The sequence below is a fragment of the Diceros bicornis genome, chromosome 4 (genome assembly GCF_020826845.1).
Source record: "Diceros bicornis minor isolate mBicDic1 chromosome 4, mDicBic1.mat.cur, whole genome shotgun sequence".
Taxonomy (NCBI): domain Eukaryota; kingdom Metazoa; phylum Chordata; class Mammalia; order Perissodactyla; family Rhinocerotidae; genus Diceros; species Diceros bicornis.
The window spans coordinates 12164597-12181287 of record NC_080743.1 but is presented as its reverse complement, the minus strand read 5'-3'; the positions used below and the strand labels follow the sequence as shown (position 1 = coordinate 12181287).

The following is a 16691-nucleotide window of genomic DNA, read 5'->3' as shown; positions in this document are numbered from 1 at the left end:
ACTTTACAAAATAAAATGGCCCTGTTTCCAACATGGAAACTGGAACCTGCCCTAGCCTCTTGCTGCAGTTGTCTCTGGGAGCCTTTGTGTTTTCCTTATGAGTAGATGAAAACATTGATTAGCTTTTTAAACTGCATATCAATCTCAATTTTGGACCAAGGAACGGGCAGTTTTAGAGCTTTGACAACCTCGTCCTTTTGGAAACAGGCATCGTTTCTGCTGCAAAGGCCTGCAGTTCTTACAGCTGGGCTTTTAATTAGGTCTCTTGAGGGTCAATGGAAGAATGTTGGATGTGCCTGAGAGAATTCAATGACAAGATGTAACTCTGAGTGAATTTGTGGCAAAAAATAAAGTTTGTGAGGAAGAGAAAAAGAAAGAACTTTTTTCAATACTTGTAATCGATTTTCCAAAATTCATTTCATAATTTGAAAAATAAAAAGTTGCAGGAAATTCTACTCTGTTAACTGCATCTAAAATCTTTCTGTGTATTCTAAAGCTTTTTTTCCATCCTGAGCATAGTCTAACTCTATTCCCATTAAAAATAATAGTAATATCAAATATTGGGGAGAATGTGGGGAGACACCGAAACTCTCATATATTGCCGTGGGAGTGAGAAACAGTACAAACACTTTGGGAAACTGTCTGAAATTTCCTAAAAAGTTAAACATATGCATACCCTTTAATCCAGCAATTCCACTCCTATATATATATATATATATATATATATATATATATATATATATACCCAAGAGAGAGGGAATACATACATCCACCAAAAGAATTAAATAAGAATATTTCTGGAAGCTATATTCATAAAAGCCAAACACTAGAAACATTCGAATGTCCATTAGGAGGAGAATGAATAAACAAATTGTGGAATATTCATATAATCTTCAACAATAAAAAAGAGCAAGCTATCATTCATGCAATAACATGGATTACAGTCAAAATCATCTTGTTGATCAAACGAAGGCAGTCACAAAATCATATGAACTTTTAGAACAGAAAAAACTAACCTATGGCAATAGAAACCAGAATATTGCTTTCGTTTGGTGGTGAAAGCTATTTACTGAGAAGGGGACATTAGGGAACTTTCCAGAATTCAACTTTCCAGATGGAATTAGTCTGTGTCTGTATCTTGATCTGGGTGGTTTTTATGTGGGTGTATGCATAAGTAAATATTCATTTTAGGTCAATATTCGTTTAAGATTTGAGAATTTTGCTATATGTAAATTTTATCTCAATTAAAAAAAGATTAGTGAATAACAACAAATAGGAATAATTTACCTAGGAAAATCTCATTTACTGGAGCACCGGATATATTAAGAATTGAGCTAAAACATGTAAATAAAAATTAACATACAGGGGGCCGGCCCCGTGGCACAAGCGGTTAAGTGCTCGCGCTCCCCTGCGGCACCCAGGGTTTGCCGGTTCAGATCCCAGGCGCACACCGACGCACCGCTTGTCAAGCCATGCTGTGGCGGAGTCCCATATAAAGTAGAGGAAGATGGGCATGGATGTTAGCCCAGGGCCAGTCTTCCTCAGCAAAAAAAGAGGAGGATTGGCAGATGTTAGCTCAGGGCCGATCTTCCTCATGAAAAAAAAAAAATTAACATACAGGTTTAATTAATATATTAAAAACAATAAATTATGACTTGTGGAACAAATTAGTTTATGAGTACAGGATTAATCAGCTTCAAGATTATTTCCTAGAAAATAAGGAAAGTACAAATAAAAAGTATCTATAAAGTAAAAGATAGCAAAAGTCTGCTAAACATATAATCTTACCATCTGCTTTGCTGCCTTCTTCCACCAAGAGTTTTGCAATATTAAAGAATCCTTTTGCAGATGCCAGGTGGAGGGGCCTATCTCCAACTTCACCGCTCACATTTACATCAGCACCAAATTTCAAAAGGAGGCGTGTTACCTAAAGGATATATTCATTTGGAATTAATATCAAAAATCAAACAGTAATGTAAAGCTTTCAGCAATATGGAAGAAGACATACCATTACAGCCTTTTAGATTATTTTTACCTGAAAATAACAGAAAATCCTAACTCAACGTGTTAAGCAATAGGGAATTTATTATTATATAACCTAACAAAAGCCCAAAACTGCAGCAATTTCAGGGTTGGGTCTTCATTGTACATCAAGAATCCTCTCTAAAGTCACCCGTGATCTTCTCTGACAATCTGTTCCAAAGTCTCCTTCTGGCCAGAGCCAACAGTGTTTATTTGATTCTTGATTTTCACAGCAGCTCCAGGCATAGGTCCCCGATGGTCATCTTGTTATTGGAGTTCTGATTTCTTTTCTGGATTTGTGAGTAAATGGGAGATAGCCACACTAGCCCTCACATCTTCCCCCGTTAGCCGAGATCCACATCCAAAGGAACGGAGAAAGATACAGTATTAAACAACTTAGGAGTCTTCCAGGGGCTGTTTCATGTAATTTATGGGATTCTTTCAAATTATTTACACATCTACTTGGGAACTTTCTAAATAATTCCTCTAAACCTGACATTGCCTCCCCTGGGAATTTCAGAAATCATCACAGTGATCCGAAGAGATAAGTTAGGATGCATGTGTCATTAAAACAACAGTTACGGGAGGACCCCTTCAATTGTCCTGACCACTGAGGTGTCAGCATAAAAGTGAATTCAAGCTCTAAAACCATTTTGACTATCTATGTGGCAGCAAATCAAAATGTGTTGGGCAGAAACCTCTCAAGAATATGGTACATATTCGAAAGAAATTCTAGGCAAAAAATTAGCCAGGTAGGATGTAGGGAAACTTCCTATTGAGTTTAATGGGTAAAGAACAAGCACTCGAAAATCAGTCTTCTACTTATTAGCTACATCACCTTGCATAAATTATCTGACCTTTGGAAACTGCAGTTTCTTCGTTGCTAAGATGGGGATGATAATAGTTCCACCTCATAGAGTTGTTGTGAGGATTAAATAAGTTATTACATGTATAGCATTTAGAAAAGTGCCTGGTACTCGATAAATGCTAGCAGAAGTGGTAGCACCAATGCAGAACACGTGTATTTTATCCCTTTGTTGGCTAATGGGTAGACAATCTTAATTCAGGGGCAATCAGAACAGTAGAAGTTTAGTCTCAAGAACCTTGCACTGCTAAGCAGATATTTCCACTTACACAGACTCCATAAATTCTGATTATGTGACTTGATAATGGACAGATTTAAACTATCTTTGAAATCGATTCTTTATTAAGCACTATTATTATATACTTAGGAAATATTGGTCTTGGTACAAAACATCTACTCTTCCACTTAAAAATAAATAAATAAACAAATAGCTAGGAATATGGCACATTAGGTACACTTATATAGCGAATGTACCATTTTCCTGTCAGCATATTTTAGCAAATGACAATGGCATCCATAAATTACTTATGTGCTCTCTTCGCACACAGAAAGTGAGTCCCTTATCATAAAAGGGCCATCCATGTTTTAGCATAATTTTATAAGACCGTGACTAGATATTCAGGGAAAGTAAACAAATTTAGCTGTCCACCTAACATGCACAGAGGCTCTTTATGTTTCTGCTGGGTGATGAGGTTAATCGCCAAAAGAATGACTCTACAAACAACACACATTGTATATATCCTGTCTGTGCCTGAAGTCGGAAAAGTATGGAATTTTTTCATCACCTGGGCTTTTGGATCCTGTACTTTCAAAAGCACTTTCAGTGCCCAGCTCTCCAGTGCACTCCAGTGCGCTCTGAGCAGCACATCAATGAAATGAGCAATCTTCCCTAGCTATAGGTCACGCTTCACAGGTCTGAGAGTGTCCAAGCATATGCCAGGTAGCAAAGAAATAAAGGCACAATGACTAGAACAGCACAGAGACACAAGTAAGTTTGATTTTCAATGTGAGATCCTCAGGCAGTGCAATGGCATGACCTCTATGAAAGTAAAAAGGTATAATTCTACCCCATAGTTGAGCAAGACTAGAGATCTAGAGACATAAAATGAGGAAGAGTAAAAACAGAATGTCAAAAGAACAGTTAAGTTTTGTTATCCCATTACGTTTGTATTTCTGTTTTATTTGGTTCTGTTTAGTTCTTTGAGTATAGCTAAAGGGCAGCCGTTGAAAGTAGCATATAAAAATTTCGTCTTTCAATACGTTCAGGTTGAAAATCAACGGATTTTGGATTTCGAGCACCTGGCCTTGAATTCCAGCTCTACCACTGAAGCAAGTTGCCTGGCCTTGATCATTTGTCTCACTTATAGAAGAGGGGTAAGAAGAGGATCTTTGATACTACAGGATGAATATGGGCTTTGGGATCAGACAGATCTGAATACACATTCCAGCTCTTCTACTTACTAGCTGCGTGACTCTGTCATGCTCCCTGACCTGAGTGAGCAACATGTGTATCATTGGCAAGAAGGGGCAAATAACAGCTAATTTTAGGGTTGTGGCAAAATTAGAAAAAAAAAAAATCCACATAAAGGTCTTAACACAATGCCTGTCCCATAGTATGAGCTTGCTCACATGGTAACTGTGCTTAAGTTCATAAAGTGATTGTGAAGGTCAAATGAAATTATTTATTGAATCAAGGCACATTGTAAACTTCAACACATTCTATACATGTTATTAATTTATTACAGAATATCAAGTTTTATAAATATGTACATGTTATGTAACTATATATTTAAAACAAATTATATATTTAAAGCACATTTAGTGATTGTTCTTGAGTTATCGAGGTTATTCCACATATTAGTTTCTCATTGCCACTGTAGCAAATTACCACAAATTTATTGGATTAGAACAGCACAGATTTATTCTCTTACAGTTCTGGAGGTCAGAAGTCTAAAATCAAGGTGCTGGCAGGTTGCATTCCCTCCAGAGGCTTTCATTTCCTGGCTTTTCCAGCTTCTACAGGCTGCCTGCATTCCTTAGCTTGTGGGCCCTTCTTGCATTACTTTAACCTCTAGCTTCCACTGTCACATCTTCTGTTACTCATTTTGATTTCCTGATCCCTATGATAAGGACCCTTGTGATTACATCAGGCCCACCTAGATAATGCAGGATAATCTCATCTCAAGATCCTTAACTTGATCACATCTGCAAAGTCCCTTTTTTTTTTTTTTTATTTGTGAGGAGGATCAGCCCTGAGCTAACATCTGCCAATCCTCCTCTTTTTGCTGAGGAAGATTGGCCCTGGGCTAACATCCATGCCCATCTTCCTCCACTTTATATGGGACGCCGCCACAGCATGGCTTGCCAAGTAGTGCATCAGTGAGCGCCCGGGATCCGAACCGGCGAACCCCGGGCCGCCACAGCGGAGTGTGCACTTAACCGCTTGTGCCACCGGGCCGGCCCCTGCAAAGTCCCTTTTAGAGTAACATTCACAGGTTCAGGAAATTAGAACATGAACCTATCTCGGGAGACATTTTTCAGCCTACCATATCCCAGGACAGTAGAAAAGAGGGAACCAAGTTTCTGAAAGACATCTTTTTTCAGAGAACTGTTGGAAAGGCCTTTATGATTTATTTTATTGTTATTGTCATTAGCATCATCACAGTGACATTTATTGACCATTTGCCAAACATTTTAAATTAATATCTCATCATAACAGCAACCCTATGAAGTAGGTAGTATTAATATTTTCTCCATTTTATACGTGAAGAAACTGAAGATCAGGGAGATTATATAACCCACACATGGTCACACAGCTAGGAATTTTTCAACTTCAAGCTAACTGATTCCCATGGCTGCACTCTTACCCAGGTACTCTACTGCCTCCCTTGTGCACTAAAGTAGTCAGCAGAAATGAATAACTCAGCAGCTGGAATGTTTCTGTGGATCTACAAGCTCCTCAAGGGTGGAGCTGATAAGAATATAGCAAAAGTAATTCAAAGTATATCTTAAATATCCTTTCATTGAAGCTAGGGCAGTTTAACAAAAGCCTGGAGCGCTTAAGTGGTCTTCCAGCCTTTGAAAATTCTACTGTCAGACTCACCTGCTCATGCCCATAGTATGCTGCAATGTGCAATGGAGTGAAAAACACAGCATCTTGAACGTTGACATTAGCTCCATGTTGCAGCAGCACATCAGCAGCCTGGACAAGAAAGAGAGCTCAGTTAGGAGCTTCCTTTGGGGCATTTGCCCATCAAAACTCATTTTACAACCACCAAGCCCAACTCTTCTTCAGAGGTCACCAACTTGAAACAGTTTTCTTCTACCTCCCTTCTCTGAAACCTCCAGAGGCATTCAAAGTCCTCTCAATCTGATAGCATCCTTTTTTTTTTGCTGAGGAAGATTAGCCCTGAGCTAATATCCATTGCCAATCCTCCTCTTTTTTTGCTTGAGGAAGATTAGCCCTGAGCTAACATCTGTGCTAATCTTCCTCCACTTTATATGTGGGTGGCCACCACAGCATTCCTGATGAGTGGTGTAGGTCCATGCAAGGGATCTGAACCCACGAACCTGGGCCACCGAAGCAGAGTGCACTGGACTTAAACTACACCACAGGGCCTGCCCCTGATGATATCGTTTTTAACACATTTCCCATTACTCTCTTTCATAAACTCAATTGTATAGTCAAACTGCATTCTATTTCCTGCTCCTTTGAGTCTTCATTCACATTATTTCTTCAGTCAGGAATTCTCTTCTGCCCAATCTACAGATGGTTAAACCCAAGCTAAATGCCATCTTCTCCAAGATTTCTTTGATTTCCCTCCCTTCATTGCCAACTGAAGTGCTGAAATTGTCTTCCTTTCTCTGAAATCTCATATAACTTTCTTTCAGGCTGGTTAGAACATTTAAAAAGTTTATGTACATGCCTTACCAGCTCTAGTAAAGAGCAAATTCCTTAAGGAAAAATTCATCTTTATAATCCTACCTTAGCATGTTGCTATGCAAATAGTAATCAATCAATAAGCATTCACTGAATGAATGAATGAATGAATGAGCAAGTGAAAAACAGCACCAGGAGCTATTGACCAACTGTCCTCAGGGAAAGCCACAAATTGCCAAGAAATCTACTGACCCTTCAGATTCCTTCTCCTCCCAAAGACCCATCTCTAAGTCCTTCTTCTCTGGAAAACTGATTGAAATCATTTCCTTCAGATGTGCTCATTTTCATTGTGGATTTTTCTAATGCACTGTCTATTCTTCAGTTGGTGAAATAATATGCATTTTGTGAAATTTTCAAAAGTCTGTTAGACTTCGAAGAGAAAACAGGAAGATTTAAAGAGACTTATGCTCCAACAGCTCTTCTGTTCCTATAAACAAACTGCCTCCTGAGTCAAGGTTCCTTGCCTGTTTCAATCATAGTCCTTCAGAACTGGAGCGGGACCATGGACATTACATATCAAATCCCTATGTTTTAAAGAGGAAGAAATTAAGAATCAGAGGAATTGGGATCTTTCTCGAAGTCAAGGAGCAAGTCAATGTTAGCAGGGAAGTGAATCTTCAGTCTCTTGCCTCCAGCTTTGTTTCTGAGTGCTGCATAGTTGTAAATAGTTCATTTATTCAATCATCCATTTGTTCATGCATCAACACACAATTTATTGAGCACATATGAGCTAAAACTGTGCGATTTTACATGCTTATTCTCAGAATTTTTTCAATCATTGGCATAACATTAGAACTGATTGTAATTGTCATACAAAGAGATAAGGAAATCTTGTTGGAGCATTTGGAATTTCTGGCAGGGCCAAAAATATGAGCAGGTGTATAGGCTTCTACACATTCCCAGAACAATGTTTTTGCTGATATTTGGATATTGCTGACTAATGGTCAATACAATACACAATGTGTACAGTGAGTTGTTTTTCTAATAAAAAATTAGAACCACAATTAACATTTGTTAAGGGCATATTATGCATCACACCCTGAACTAAGTGCGTAAACGGTAACTGAAGTGTCCTTTAACTGTTTTACTCCAAAACACAGAAAGGTAGATGCTACTGTCTCATTTTAAAGGTGAAGAAATGGAGCCTCTGGGAAGCCAGGTAACTTATTTGAGGGCATACAGCTAGTAAGGAGCAGAACTAGAATTCAAATCTAGGTCTGTTTGACTTTCAAGTTTCTTCCCATCAGGCCTCTCCTGTGACCTTGATCCCATTAATACCAACCTTTAAGTAAATGAACTAACTAACTCAATCTCAGATAAAAAGCTTTCTGTCAGTTGAAGTTCTGCAGATTCAGCTTGGAAAAGAATGCCAGAGCCATTTATATCAAGCGCCTGGTATCTTAGACTTCACATGCCTGCAAGTTCAATCTTAGGAACCTTTAAAGGAGGTCACAAACGATCAAGGTAAATGAAGCTTTTTACAATTTCTCTGATTTTAAATATAGCATAAAATAAAGCAGACAGCATGAATTTTTATTGTAAAGAGGGCTCTCCAATGTTAACTTATAGAGCCAATTTCTTAGGCATGGTTCCAGAACTTACTTTCATTCTAAAAGATAACGGCTCTTAGGCTTCAATAAATAGTCCAAAGCAAATTTTTTTCCTCCCAAGTTTGCACTTATCCAGTCGTTCAGAAGGTCAATCTTTTGGCTGAACTTTCATTAATTATGAAGTGTTGGCCTTCTGAGAAACTGTCAAAATGTAAGTTTTAATGAAACCACACAGAGTCATTATTCATTATTCAACTGTAGGCTTTATTTAGTTTGTTTTAAACTTCAAGGAAATATTTAACCATTGAAAGCAAAGCACATTGGACTTATCTGAATAATTTCACATTATTTATACGAGTAGAATGCATTTATTGATTTTTATGATTTTTGGAGTCATGATGGGGAGAGTATCTCCTAGCAATCTTGTGGGAATATAATATATTGTGATATACAAATATGCCTGTCATGTGGCTAAGACAAATACACTCGTGTTAACATTTAGGCTGGAACATATATCTATCAAATCATTTCATCCATGCTTCTCCTACTCCAGAAGCTGAAAAAGTTAGTAAAACAACTTCACACTCTTTGTACTACTTGAAGCCCCATGAAGTCACAGACAGAATCTGTTTTATTCACCACTATGCTAAGTATATAATAAGCATCCAAATAATTGTATTTCTAGTGAAAAAAAATTGGAAAATTTACCTACCATGAGTCATAAGGGAATTTAAACATTAACAATTTGGACCCCATTGCATGACAAATTTTAAATAATTCAATTCAACAAACCTTTATTGATCATTTATTTCAAATTAACCTTTAGCAAACCCCAAGTGCCTGCTCCATGCCAGGAACTGTGATTGGAGTTTAACATACATTATCTCATTAAGATTTTTGTAGGGCATAAAACTCTGTTGTTTTAAAATTTTTTGAGAAAATACACAGTTTTGATTTTTTTTCTCTCAAAAACAAAACACAACCATTAGTGAAATTGTAAGCAAGAAACAAGTCTTATCACAGAAAGGATATCTTAAAAAATCTTTCAACTCTTTAAAGAAATGAACTGTATCATACTTAGATTTGTATAACTGACATATATATCAGTATTATTATTAAAGAACCAATTCAAACACGGGCTAGTAACTTGGTACCTTTTACTGATGGAAGGATAAGCACCACAAAGTGCCTCCCATTAAGTAGTTGTTTTATGAGCACAGAAAATGGATCAGAGCTCTTTATTTTGCTAGTAGGGAATTACTATATACATAACCCTTTACAGATATTTTTATTTACCAGTTGACTCCCCAAAAAATCCAAGTGGAGTCCCTTCAGTTCCCAAGTTGTAATGTAAACGTTTATTTGCACATTCTGCTCTTTCTTCCCAGAAAGCTTCCCTTCTCTTTCTCTGCCTGTCGCGCACATGGTCTCAAGGCCAAAGCTCAGTTCCCATGTTTTCCGTGAGAACCTTCCACAAATATTTTACCATATTGATCCTTTCCTTCTCCGAGTGCGTACACTACTTACCGTGCAACTTCATCTTTCCATTAATTATCACTGTGGGTGAATCATTATGACATAAAATTTTAAACTTTTGTTTCATGTTCTAAACTTGTCTCAGTAAAATGTAGCAGTTCTGACTCCGGATAAAAGGATTTTTTCACCTGAGGCACTGGAATTTGATCCTTCTAATTAAAATAGCCGGATCTTATCATTTAAAATCCCAGAGATTCTAAAAGTAATGCCTATAAGAGCAAAGACACAATTGTTCTTGCTGAGTGTTTCTCCTACGGTATGACTTTAACTTATTTGACTTGGTCCCATTTAGCTCCCCCTCTACGCTGCATCTCATGAAAGTGATTGACAGCAATGCAGAAGGAAGAAATGACCATATCAAGAGGAACTAAATGTCCCATAGAAGAGAAAGTAAAATAAGGTAACGTCTAGAGGGAATGAAATGGCAATCAATCTTGGTTGAAATTGCCAAAATTAAATATAGTGTCTTATACATAGTAGACCTTCAATAAATATCTACACTTTGAAAATAAATTTTTCTTTGCTTTAAGTGATATCTCATTTCCTATGGCTTCTTTGGAGTCTTCCCCAATTTATGCTTATACCAATGTTTTCCTTAGGATTTATAGTTTGTTTAAAGCCACAATTTTCTCTTCTGTATGCCTTTATCTAACCTTTAATACTGAAACTTATAGAGAGTGGAACCATGAGGCTATACTGGATTAATACCCTTTTCCATTTAGTGGAAAAATCTGTATTAGCAAAACTTTAGAGGAAAATATTTTCTAAATCTATGCCTCACGAATTCAAAATGATTCCAAAGACATTGATATACAAGTTGATTTGGATTTCATATTTTCTGTTGCATTGATATGCAAGTTGATTTAGATTTGATATTTCCAGTTCTACATTTGATATTTCCAGATTTGATATTTTTCAACAACCAGTTCTCAGTCATGTCCTTTGAACTATTGCCCTCTCTCCTAAATTTTACAGCCAATCTTCTTTTAAGACTAGTCTCCACCTTTGTCCACATTTCCTCACCTCTTGTTCACTCCTCAGCCCACTAAAATCTGTCTTCAGACCTACTACTTCAGGGAAATTTCTCTGGAAAATGACATCAAAGCCCTCCTAACCGCCCACTCCAATGGACACTTTTTGGTCTTTTCCTTATTTTAATATTTCTCCAGCATTTGCTCCTATTTGTCTGATCCTTAAGATACTATTCTCCCCTAGATTGATCGACGTTACAATCTTTGAGTTTGCTCGTATCTCTCTGACAACTTATTATTATTCCTCTACAGAGATGACTCTCGCTGTTCATCTCTTAAGTGTTTCTTTTTCCTCACTGACACTTGTGTTTCCTTTTGATCTCCTTTGTCTGCATTAATTCTCTTGTATTATTTAAGTTAACACATGCAAAGCATTTAGCACAATGCTTGGTACATGAGAGAAAGTATTCAATAAGTAATAGCTATTAGCTATCGTGCTGCACACATTCCCTGGTTGATTCCATCTATTACTACTGCTATTACTATTACTACTACTGCTGCTTAAACTGCAGCTACAAATACTTCTACAACACACATATGCACACACACACATTTCTCTCTCCAGTTGCATGTGTCTTCCTAGACTTCCTCCAACACAGGGCCTCCCTTCTTTGTCAACTGGCAGTCCTGTTAGGCATTTCCACTCTATTTTCCAACCACTTTTACCCTGGGTTGATACAGTCCCCTGCACTGATCTCATCTGTATCACTTGCTCTTTGATTCTTGTTAATGTGAATGAAGCATTAGAAGGCAAAGGGAACTAATATTTCTTGAACGTGCTTTGAGAATATCTATAAGCTAAATGAGAATATCTATCTCATTTAATGCTCACAATCTCTCAATAGCCCCATTATAAAAATAAGAATGATGAAGTTCAGAATTACATAGCTTGCAAAGAAAAGCACCAAAGTTTAAACTCAGGTCTACAGAAGTCCAAAGCACCATACTACTCCATGCTGTTTTTCTTTTTATGTGTGTTACTATTTGAGGCCAGGTAGCCATCCCTTGCCATCACAGATAGTCCTGTAGAGGATACAGCTCTTGGTTGATGCTATTATTCAAGGATTTTCATGGATGGTCATAAAGGCAGTATATCAGCAAGAATGATCCTGACTGAGTAACCATTTGCAGTTGACTGAAAAAAAATGAAGTTAAAACTTATTCTAAGTAGGAGTTGTGTGCTGGGATCTTGAAGAGTCTTATATAGTATGACAAGAAGTTCAGGATTTTTTGTAAACTTTTTCCTTGCAGGGACTCACCAGGAGATTTTAAGTAGGAGTAAAGTATGTTCTGATTTGCATCTTTAAAAAATCCTTCTAGTAGTAGTATAACAAATGGATTGAAGAGAGTGCAAGACAGGAAGCAGGGTGATCAGCTAGCATGGTCCTGCAATAAGCTAAAAAAAAGAGAGATAAGGATAAAATGAGCTGAAGTAGTAGTAGTGGCCTGGGGATGGAGAATGGATTATAGAGATACTAAGATGGTAGAATCACGTGACTCAGCATGTGAGAGGACTGAGGATGGAGAGAGATGATAAGTTGTCAACAAATGATAGCAGTAAAGGAGGAAGCCTATAAGAGGAGATGATCGTGAAGATAAAACTTTGTCTACTTCACTAATTTAGGAAGTAGGAGCATCACTTACAGTTTCTGTCTCTCAGATTAATCACTTGTAATTGCTGGTTTCTTCCAATTCCCCTTGGCAGTTCATTGTGCTTTATCCAATACCACAAGCTGTTTCCATTGAGGCCAATCCCCGAATCAAGATGTGAACACAATTCTCAAGTTTTCAAACAACTACCAAAATCTATGCCAATTAAAGATACAATAATTGCTTATCCATTGGTATTGAAGACTTAGAAAGCATTTTAGATGGTAGCATTTGCTTTAGATTTAATAAACACTTCTTTTGACTTTATGTTCTAGTTTCCGTAGAAATTTCTATTTTTAAATATATATACTCTACTTTTTGACACCCATTACAAATGTTAGGTAAGAACTCTCTATCATGTAGTTACAGAGTTTTTCACTTATAGCTTTGACTGAATATTTTTGTAATGACTTTTTTTTTTTACTTGACATAGCTCTAATTAAATATTTGAGTACAAAAACTTATTGGAAAATAGTTTCTTCAGGTTGTCACAGAAATGAGGTTCTCCTATTTGATATTTCTCTTATTATCTCGGGTTAAAATTAAATTTGGTCTGAAAATTACTCAGAAAATGATTCCACAAGATAATACTATCAAAGAAATTAAGGGGAAGCTCCATATTCTTAAGTTGCAGAAATAGAACTTAAAGATATATTAACTTATATACAAATAATAAAAGAATTCCATTGATCATATAAATTTATCACTTCTCAGGAAATGATGAGAATGTAAGTAGAAAAGCCAATGGATGAAGAAAAGTGATGTGAAGCAGTGAGGCCAAGGCTGGAGATGCAAGTGGTAACATTTTATAGAAGTAATAATTGAAGCCAGGAGATAACACCACTTCTGTAAGGTCAGAGGAAATATTTGTGGGATATTTATGGGTAAAAAGCGGGAAAGAAGGGAGCCGGCAAAGAAAAGGCAGGAGTCATCTAAGAAGGAAAAAGAGAACAAAGGAATGCCTGTTAAGGAAGCCCACGGAAGAGATATTTTTAAGAAAAGAGGGGCAAAATTTTTGGAGCCTTCCAGCTAATCTTGCTGTGCTATTTTCTTCCTTATCTAGATATACTTTTTCACAGCATTTCCTTATGTGAGGGTCTTATTTTAAAATCTCTGGCTGAGAAAACAGGTTTCAATGTTCACTATGTTATGAATACATCATGTTCTATGCATTTCCAAAGTCACAATTTTTTTCATATGAGATTTATTTATATAGCTTGCCAAAAGCCCAATATTTTTCACTACTTTGCAATTACAGAGACTTGAAAATTGGAGTCCAAGTCAGGCTCCCTCTCACTGATGTTCTTCCCCACACTGCATACACCCTGGACATCATAATCACAGACGAGTGCAAGAACCACCTGACAACCAGTTTTCTCACGACTTCTGTTCTCCAGCCCAGGTCACCTGCGCCTCCATTTTTTCAAAAGAAGTTCTTCTGCCAAAGCATTCTGAAAACAAGTGATTTGCCTCCACTTGAAAGACCAACTTTTTTTTTGTTGTTGTTCTTTGTGAGGAAGATCAGCCCTGAGCTAACAGCCATGCTAATCCTCCTCTTTTTGCTGAGGAAGACTGGCTCTGAGCTAACATCTATTGCCAATCCTCCTCCTTTTTTCTCCCCAAAGCCCCAGGAGATAGTTGTATTTCATAGCTGCACATCCTTCTAGTTGCTGTATGTGGGATGTGGCCTCAGCATGACCGGAGAAGCGGTGCGTTGCTGCGTGCCCGGGATCCGAACCGGGGCCACCAGTAGCGGAGCGTGCGCACTTAACCACTAAGCCATGGGGCCGGCCCTAAAGACCAACTTCTAAACTATACTTTGAAGATGAGTTGGAGTCAACTCATAGAACAGAATAAGGAACACATAAAGATTTGGGTCTAAGACAAGACTAAGTGATAAGAATCCTCCTAAAAGATTATATCAAAAATTATATCAATTAATTTCCAGCAGCTAAAATTTAAAAACAAAAGAGACAGCATCAACAGTTAAGTCTCAGGCTCAAGGGTTAGCTCTGTTACAAGCACACTATATGGCATGTTTAGTGCTCCCATTTTGAGCTTCCTCATTCATTAAGCCAGAAAACTCACTATTTGATGAACTGCAAGATACTACCAAAATTTATTTTAGAATGCAGATGTGGTAATCAGTTGTGTCCTACAGGCTCTTTATTTAACAATATAATTGAAAATTTTGGTCTGCAAAAGCTTAAAATACGTGACACAGTGATACTGGTAAATCCACAGTTGTAAAAATGTTTTAACTGATATGAAACACTATGCATTGACAAGTATAAAAATCAATTATAGATCATTTTTGTTTCTAGAGAAGGAGTTTATTAAGATGAAGAACAGACATCATTTAGTCAGAGACCTATTATCAGGACAGAAAACAGTAGGCAAAATTGTGGTAAATGTATAACTATTCCATTGGTCATGTTAAACTAAGATAAATACAGGGTGGCTAAGAATAGAAGCCTACAATGAAAATAAAAAGAGGAACAGATTCAAATCTGTCCAAGTAGTTTTGGCTTCAGAAACAGAAAGGGCCAAGAAGTAACTGTGGATGGGACTCAACCCCAGACTTCTAAATCCCATCACATGGCTAGCAAATGGCAGAACGTAGATACAAAGAAACCCAGGGAGGCAGGTTTCAGAGCCTACATTCTTAACCACTGTGCCATACTATACTGCTGCAGCCAAAAAACACAGCACTAGAATCCCAGCTTTTTAATTTTTTTTCCCCCCAAAGCCCCAGTAGATAGTTGTATGTCATAGCTGCACATCCTTCTAGTTGCTGTATGTGGGACGTGGCCTCAGCATGACCAGAGAAGCAGTGCATCAGTGCGCGCCCGGGATCCGAACCCAGGCCGCCAGTAGCAGAGCGCGCGCACTTAACCTCTAAGCCACAGGGCCGACCCCGGATCCCAGCTTTTTAAACATTTCAAGCTGGCTTTTTTTCAAACTTTTATTTAATGAACTCAGAACTCAACATAAGTACTATGATATAATTGGGCTGGGTGGCACCTGGTGGTAGGGGGCATATGCCGAGTACTCCCTCCTTTCTCCCTGAATGACCTCTGAGGTACCACTGGAACCCTAGACATCCAGAGAATGTATACTGAAATCATTGGTCCACAAAAGAGAGTTGCCCGCTTTTGGAGAATAGAATTGCCACCACATCTTCTTGCTAGGTCCTCTGTGCTCCTAGGAGAAGACTGGGCCAAAGAATATGAGTATAGCATCATGCCAAGTTTCCCGGGGTTAATAGAGCCAATACCTTCCAGACATAACACATAATTCCTCTATGAATCCACCTCTAAATATATTTGTTATCGTCTTTGATAAAATATGAGTGGTATTGGATATACATGAGGCTAAGCAGTTTCCTTGAGTGTGGGCTTGACATAATGACTCATTTCTCATGAATAGACTATAGCAAAAGTCACAGACTATCACTTCCAAGATTAGGTTACAAAAAGACTGTGACTTCATCTGACTTGCCTTCTTTTGATCTCTCCATCACTTTCTCTGATGGAAGCCAGATGTCTTATTGTGAGCTTTCCTATGAACAGAATCACATGGCAAGGCATTGATGTCCTTGGATAATAGCCAGAGAGGACTAAGCCTGCCAACATCTATGTGAGTGAGCAGGAAAGTGGATTCTCTCCCTTTAAGTCCTTGAGATGACTACAGCTCCACCTGACACTTCGTGAGAGACCCTAAGTCAGGGGACCCAGCTAAGGCACTCTGAGATTCCTGAACTACAGAAACTGCAAGATAATAAATGTTTGTTGTTTTAAGCCACAAAGTTTTGGAGTATTTTTAATGTGGCAATAGTTAGCTAATATATTACTGTGCCCCTTGATTCATTACTGAAAACATCCAGATCAGAACTGACTTCTACATTAAAATAGTTACCTACTGCCCAATTGTAAATATTAAAAGAGGAGTAACAGTTCAGATCAACAAATATTTTTGAGCACCTGGGTATTTGAAGCATTGTGCTAAATTCTGGGTGTCAAAGGTAAATTAATCGTTCAAAAGCAATATACAAGTTACTGGAAGAAACAAAACAAAATATGTTATAAGGTAAATAT

At 37.7% G+C, this 16691-nt stretch overlaps 1 protein-coding gene across 1 annotated transcript in view; it reads right to left on the bottom strand.

Moving 5' to 3' along the window:
* The window catches only part of TNNI3K (TNNI3 interacting kinase), a 270883-nt gene that overhangs the window by 186414 nt on the left and 67778 nt on the right, over positions 1-16691 (bottom strand). The window contains exons 6-7 of the mRNA XM_058538296.1: positions 5991-6089; positions 1789-1927 (exon numbers count right to left, since the gene is read on the bottom strand). Of these exons, the coding sequence (XP_058394279.1) occupies positions 1789-1927; positions 5991-6089 (238 nt within the window). The remainder of the gene's footprint in view (positions 1-1788; positions 1928-5990; positions 6090-16691) is intronic.